Source organism: Otolemur garnettii, unplaced genomic scaffold (genome assembly GCF_000181295.1).
Source record: "Otolemur garnettii isolate 467f Iridium unplaced genomic scaffold, OtoGar3 scaffold00173, whole genome shotgun sequence".
In the NCBI taxonomy this organism is placed as follows: Eukaryota; Metazoa; Chordata; class Mammalia; order Primates; family Galagidae; genus Otolemur; species Otolemur garnettii.
In genome coordinates this window covers 2,158,050-2,165,511 of record NW_003852568.1, presented here as the reverse complement: position 1 = coordinate 2,165,511, position 7,462 = coordinate 2,158,050, and the positions used below count along the sequence as shown (strand labels likewise).

At 40.9% G+C, this 7,462-nt stretch overlaps 1 protein-coding gene across 3 annotated transcripts in view; it reads right to left on the bottom strand.

The window, feature by feature from the left end:
* Positions 1-7,462, bottom strand: part of IWS1 (IWS1, SUPT6H interacting protein) — a 49,868-nt gene that overhangs the window by 22,805 nt on the left and 19,601 nt on the right. For all 3 annotated transcript variants that reach the window (XR_002775849.1, XM_012811720.1, XM_023519376.1), the window contains exons 3-5: positions 4,797-5,946; positions 3,457-3,649; positions 2,694-2,751 (exon numbers count right to left, since the gene is read on the bottom strand). Coding sequence is in view for 2 of the 3 variants with exons in the window: in XM_012811720.1 (XP_012667174.1) it covers positions 2,694-2,751; positions 3,457-3,649; positions 4,797-5,946 (1,401 nt within the window). In the remaining variant the exon portion in view is untranslated. The remainder of the gene's footprint in view (positions 1-2,693; positions 2,752-3,456; positions 3,650-4,796; positions 5,947-7,462) is intronic.

The window sequence follows — 7,462 nt, the reverse complement described above, 5'->3', positions numbered from 1 at the left end:
GACAGAGCCTCAAGCTATCCCCCTGGGTAGAGTGTTGTGGCATCACAGCTCACAGCAACCTCCAACTCCTGGGCTCAAGCGAGTCTCCTGCCTCAGGGTCCCAGGTAGCTGGGACCACAGGTGCCTGCCACAAGGCCTGGCTATTTTTTGGTTGCAGCCCTCACTGTTGTTTGGAGGGCCCAGGCTGGATTCAAACCCGCCACCTTAGGTGTATGTGGCTGGCGCCTTAGCCGCTTGAGCCATAGGTGCTGAGCCAAGACTTCCTTATTTTCTTTGATGTCCTGCAGTTTTCTTAAAGTATTTAGATAAAGATTTCTTTTATTTATCCTCCTGGCAATTTGTAGGACTTCTAGAATTTATAGCCTTATTTATGATTTCTTCAAATATTGTTCTGCTATATATATAATTTCCCCTCAATTATGCATTTTTCTTAAACCTTTCCATATTACAGTCTACATCTTTTATTTTTTTAATTTTCCATAATATTGTATCTCAATGCTTCAATCTAAATATTTTCTCTTATCTTCCAGTTTACTAATTTTCTCTTCAAATACGTCTAGCCTGTTGTTAAACCCATCCATTGAGCTTATCCAAGAGGGAAGCCCCATCAACCACTGAGTTTTTAATTTCGTTATTATATTTTTCATAGTTCTGAAATTTCTACTTGGTTCTTCTCCAAATCTGCCTTGTCCTTTTAAAAACTGTTTGCTCCAACAACATTTCAAATCTTTTACTTTATTTCCCCTATACTTTTTTTTTTTTTGAGACAGAGCCTCAAGCTATCCCCCTGGTTAGAGTGCCATGGCTTCACAGCTCACAGCAACCTCCAACTCCTGGGCTCAAGCGACTCTCCTGCCCCAGCCTCCCAAGTAGCTGGGACCACAGGTGCCAGCCACAATGCCCGGCTATTTTTTGGTTGCAGCTGTCATTGTTGTTTGGCGGGTCCGGGCTGGATTAGAACTCGCCACCTTAGGTGTATGTGGCTGGTGCCTTAGCCACTTGAGCCACAGGTGCCAAGCCTCCCCGTATACTTTCTAAGGTGACCATTAAAACGCCAATTATCTACCTAGCGTCCTAGGTCTATTTCTATTGTCTGTTGTTAACCCCTACATCCTATTAATGTTTTCTTTGACTGTGTATCATACTGCATACATGAAAAACTAGAATCACTGCCATCAAATTTCTCAGACTAAGGTCCTTTAGTCTATAAGATGATTCACAGATGCTAAAATCTAACCAAAGACTATTTTACTTCCAGTTCACTCTTAATCTTAAGGGTACTGCTCTCTATAATCCTAATCTGGGGCACAGGGTTTACAAGGTCCCCAACCTCAACAGGCCCTAAACTTGAACTTTTGTTCCCAAGCCTATCAAAAATACAAGCAGCCTCTCAAGCTGACCAGCAAATACCCCAACAGGACAAGAGTTCTAAATGCTGAGTCACTACCTTTAGGTTTGTCTTCTGGCTTAATAGTTCTTTGCTACCTTATTGGCTCAATAATGAGCATATTTCTAAATATTCTGTCCACTTTTTCTAACTGTCCTTAGCATAAGGCTTAGTCCAAATGACCTAGATCGCCTCTGTAAGAATCATGACTTCCTTTAGCATTACGAAGTGTCTTTCATGGTTTCTTTTTTTTTTTTTTTTTTTTTGAGATGGGAGCCTCAAGCTGTCCCCACTGGGTAGAGTACCATGACATCACAGCTCACAGCAACCTCCAACACCTGGGCTCAAGCCAGTCTCCTGCCTCAGCCTCCCAAGTAGCTGGGACCACAGGCGCCCACCACAACGCCTGGCTATTTTTTTTTGGTTGCAGCCGTCATTGTTGTTTGGCGGGCCTGGGCTGGATTCGAAACCGCCACCTTGGGTGTACATGGCTGGCGCCTTAGCCACTTGAGCCACAGGCGCCAAGCCCATGGTTTCTTGATATGTTCCTCCCCGCTTTGAATTCAATTTTGCCTATTATTTTCCTTCATACCTTTGTATATACCAGCAATTCTCAACCTGTGGGTCGCAACCCTTTTGTAATAATGAAAATACACCACGGCCTTAGGAAGGCTGAGAACCACTGGTATATCCTTATATTTTACTTTGTGAATCCCTTTTGAGACTTTTAACTACATCAAAGTTGTTTATTTTTACTTATTGGAATCACCTATTAGAGAACCAGTGCCACAGAAACAAACAAAAAGCATAATGAGGGCAGCGCCTGTAGCTCAGTGAGTAGGGGTACTGGCCCCATATACCAAGGGTGGCAGGTTCAAACCCGGCCCCGGCCAAACTGCAATAAAAAAATAGCTAGGAGTTGTGGCAGGCGCCTGTAGCCTTAGCTACTCAGGAGACGGAGGCAAGAGAATTGCCTAAGCCCAAGAGCTGGAGATTGCTGTGAGTCGTGATGCCACAGTACTCTACCAAGGGTGACAAAGTGAGACTCTGTCTCTAAAAAAAAAAAAAAGCATAATGAAAAAGGATTTCAGCTCAGTGCTTGTAGCTCAAGCTGCTAGGCCGCCAGCCACATACATTGGAGCTGACAGGTTCAAATCCAGCCTGGGACTGCCAAACAACAATGACGACTACAACCAAAAAAATAAATAAATAACTGGGTGAGCTGTGACGCCACGGCACTCTACCCAGGGTGACAGCTTGTCTCAAAAAAAAAAAAAAAAAGTAAATATTTCCATCTTATACTTACTGTAAACTCTTCTTCCTCTTCATCACCAGATTCTCCAAATATATCTGCAATAAGATTTCTAGAAAAGAAACAAATATAAAAACATTCATTTGAAGAGACAGAATTCTCTACTAGGACAGAATTCTACTACTAGGCTGGAGTGCGGTAGTGTAATTACAGCACACTGTAGCCTTGAACTCCTGGGCTGAAGTGATCCTTCTATCTTAGAGGGACTACAGATGTGCACCACTAAATGCCCAATGGTGCTCAACCAGGAACCATTTTTTTAAATGGAGTATAATTTACTTATAAGAAAATGTACAAATCTTAAGTTTCCCGCTCAATGGCTTATAAAATGCATACACTCATGTAACTGGCACCCCAACCAAAATAAAAAACAATCTCATCTCCCTAGACAGTTTCTTTATGGCCCCTTCTAGTCAGACTCCCAATATCAAAATCCGAGAGACAACCATCACTGTCGTTTCCATCACCATAAATTAGTTTCATCTATTCTTAAACTTTATGTAAACAGAATCAAGTGATGTGCACTCTTTGCTTCTTTCTCTTAACATGTGATTTTTGAGATTCACCCATGTTGTAGTCTGTAGCAATAATGCAGGAACATAATTCTAAATCCTTAAAGTCATGCAATCAGGAAGTGCATAGTGTATTTTATCAACATGAAATTTTAATACAAGTTTAAAAAACTTGAGAGACAAAGCCCTCTCTGCTGCCTAATTAAGAACCCTTGAAAAAAAACTCATGTTACATTGTCACTTACTCTTCCTCATTGCCTGACTCACTATCACTCCCAAATAGATCTTTCTCTTCATTTTTCTTATCTGACAACTCTTCTTTCCCTGCTTCTTCTTCACTATCAGATGCTACTGTCTTCTCTCTTTTGCCCGACTTATCTGATACAGCATCACTGTCAGAGTCATCTGCATCAGAGACAACACGACTCTTCTTTGCTGCTGTTGAAAAAGAAAATCATTAGTCTTGATTTGTTATGGTTATTATTAAGTGTAATAGGTGCTTTAAAATGGCAACACATGTCAATAAATCAAAGGGCCTCCTCAAATGTGATTTAGAAGACAAAAAACTCATTCAGAACCATCTTACGAATTATCTGTTATTTTGCTAAGTTTGAAATAGTGGCCAAAAGAAGAAAGAAACCAACATGAAAGTGAGCATAAATAGTTACTTTCCTTTTGGTAAATAGAGAAAATTAAGGTTGTACTGATGAGCAAAACTGCCACCCTTCCCATGTTGCCTAGTATTAGAAGAACTAAAAAGGGTTAGGTATTACTTTTTAGGAATATTTCCCATGTTCCTTAGCCTTAAGGAAATTCTGCATCTACCTTAAAGAACTGGCAGTATGCATGGTACTCTTTTTCCTTCTCTACTAATAACTGTCAGTTTATATGGGAATATATCTTTTTCAAAAAAGATGAGTTTGGGGGCAGCACCTGTGGCTCAAAGAAGTAGGGCGCTGGCCCCATATGCCAGAGAGGTGGCAGGTTCAAACCCAGCCCCAGCCAAAAACTGCAAAAAAAGAAAAAAGAAAAAAGATGAGTTTCATAAAAAGGCATCAAGTAAAAATTACTATCTGTGAAAATGAGGTCTCAGATAGCAAAGACTCAAATACTCTGCGCAGACATGGAGTCTCTAAATAGAATCTTCCCAATATTTCCTTGAATTTGGACATTCAACAATGTTGAACAAAAAAGAGAAGCATCTGGGTGGGCTCCCAATCTGGGATGGGATCGAGTGAGTTAGCTATTAGAGACCCACAGCCAACTCTAGTCACAGTCAGGAGTATCATGTAAACACACTTCATAGAAACATCTCTCTTTCCAGTTTTAAACAGAAACAAAGTCTTTTATATCCCCACTGACGTCTGGTCTAGCTTATCACTTTGAGGGAGTCCAAAAGTAACAGGTGATACTACGACAACTCAAAGGAAATTTAATACTAGCTTAGCCAATGCCACCCAGAGGAAATGACTGTCCTCATGATATTTTAGAGTACCAAGCTGAATGACAGACTACAGGACACAATTTTTCAGTTCTAAGAGATAATCAGTAAAGCTACTGCTCAACAGCCCCAATAACACCTTACATGCTTTCTCTTCGTCTTCACTATCCGAAAGCACAGCAGCTTTTCGCTTTGCTACTTTCTCCGCCTCACCCTCTCTTCCCTCATCTTCGTCACTGTCAAGTTTTTGCCTTTTGGGTTCTTCCTCCTCACTGTCAGAACTGTGAAATCTTTTTCTGTCCGTATGACCATCTGAATGAAAGGAGTCAGTGTGCATTTCTGCATCCTCTCCCCTATTGTCCCCATCACTGTCATCATCCGACTCTGGCTTCGGTTTGTGTCTGGAGACATCTTCAGTTTCTGAATCACTGGCAGGTTCCTTTGGAGGCTCCTCACTCTCGGAGTCACTTACTCGGGGCTTAGGTAGCTCCTCATTTTCAGAATCACTGGCCTGATTCCTTGGGGGATCCTCACTTTCCGAATCACTAATACGGGGTTTGGGAAGCTCTTCATTTTCTGAGTCACTGGCCTGATGCCTTGGAGGGTCCTCACTTTCCGAGTCACTGATACGGGGTTTGGGAAGTTCCTCATTTTCTGAGTCACTGGCCTGGTGCCTTGGAGGGTCCTCACTTTCTGAGTCACTGATACGGGGTTTGGGAAGTTCCTCATTTTCTGAGTCACTGGCCTGGTGCCGTTGGGGTTCCTCGCTCTCAGAGTCACTGATCCGAGGTTTACGAAGCTCTTCACTTTCTGAATCACTTGTCCGAGGTTTGGAAGGCTCCTCATTTTCTGAGTCACTGGCCTGGTGCGGTGGGGGTTCCTCACTCTCAGAGTCACTGACTGGAGGTTTTAGAGCATCCTCTGTTTCAGAGTCACTGGCAGGACTCTTCGGGAGCTCTTCAATCTCAGAATCACTGGCAGGATGCTTTCTAATGTCTTCATTTTCCGAGTCACTTGCATGTCCATTAAGAAGTTCCTCATTTTCCGAGTCACTACCAGTTAATTTCCTGGTCTCCTCACCCTCAGAGTCACTCTCATGCTGATTGACATCTTCATTCTCAGAATCACTCGCAGGAGGCTCTGCACGTTCCTCAGATTCAGAGTCACTGTCCTTTTGCCTGTGAAGCTCCTCACTTTCGGAGTCACTGGCATTAAGATTTGAGGGCTCATCATTCTCTGAGTCTGTCACGTGATGTCTCTTGGTGAGGCCATCTTCTCGATCACTAGGTTCATTCTAAAAAATAAAATGACAAAAAATTAGCAAAGTGCTAAAACGTGTTTGACTGGAAGACGATAAAACTTTTCCAACAGTATTTTAAGTCTAGAAATATGTACTTCTGTTCTATATATGAATATCCCCCTTCAAAGAATGTAGAACTCCTGTCCTATATGTATATGGGAATCTCCCTTCAAAGAAAGTCAATTTGTGAAATCGCTAACATGATTTGCCTATCAAATGGAGAATGATAACAGGCTTTCACTGGTTATCAAAGCAAATTTGTAAAGCATAGCTTCAGATCACTACAGGAGATTAATTTTGAAGAGCTACATTTTTTAAAAAAATGTCTTTCTCATATATAATTCTAGTTTCTAAAAACTTAACTGTATTTTTCAAAGAAATATAAACAAACACGTAACCAAGTTCTTTTAAAAAAGTAACATTCTTGGGTTTTGTAACATTAAAATTCTTTTATGGAAAAGAACCATAAAGCTTTATATTTTAGTTAAAGAATTAAATAACTACAGGGAACAGTCTCCCAAGAAAATTTAAACCAACAAGGAAAAGAGGAGCTGACATTTCCTAAGCACTTATTAAGAGTCAATACAAGTTAGGGCTCTCCAGCTTGTTCATTGACTCCTCACGACAGTAAGGAGTAAGAAAATAGAGAGACATAGTCACATATTCAGTAACTCTGGAACAAAACCTTAAGTTTTAGAAAAAACATGATGAATCTAACCACACTAACATATTATATTACCCGAAGTTATTATTCTGGAAATATGCTCCAGGGAACAAATTTACTATATGCACATTATAGTCATGTTTTTAAAAATGCAAAGAAAAATATACAAAATTAAATGTAGCAAAATATTAACAAGTCTTCTTAGGATGTGGACAATTTTTTACCTACCTGGTATCTTAACTTTCAAGAACAATGATCATATTCTAGTTTAAAAAGTGAAAGTATTTGTGTTTGAGTGTTTCCCCTTAAAAATCTAATCAGCCAAATATGCCTCTTTAGAATATGAATGAAGCCACATGAATTTATCACAGACTAATTTTCAAGGACCAAAGAATCTTTAGTAATGAATATGACTACCATCGCACTATGAAATAGTTAAGTGAAAAGAAAATTCTCGCCTGTAATCCTAACATTCTGGGAGGCTGAGGTGGGGGAATTGCTTGAGCTCATGAGTTCGAGACAAGCCTGAGCAAAAGCAAGACCTTGTCTCTGCTAAAAACAAAAACTGAGGCAAGAGGCTTGCTTGAGTCCAAGAGTTGGAGATTGCTGTGAGCTATGATGCCACAGCACTCTACGCAGGGTGACAGCTTGAGACTCTGTCTCAAAAAGAAAAGAAAAGAAAAGAAATTGGCTTAGTGCTGTAGCACAGTGGTTATGTCACCAGCCACAAACACCGAGGCTGATGGGTTTGAAACCAACTAGGGACAGCTAAAACAACGACAACTGCAACAAAAAAATAGCTGGGTGCTGTGGTGGGCACCTGCAGTCCCAGCTACTTGGGAGGCT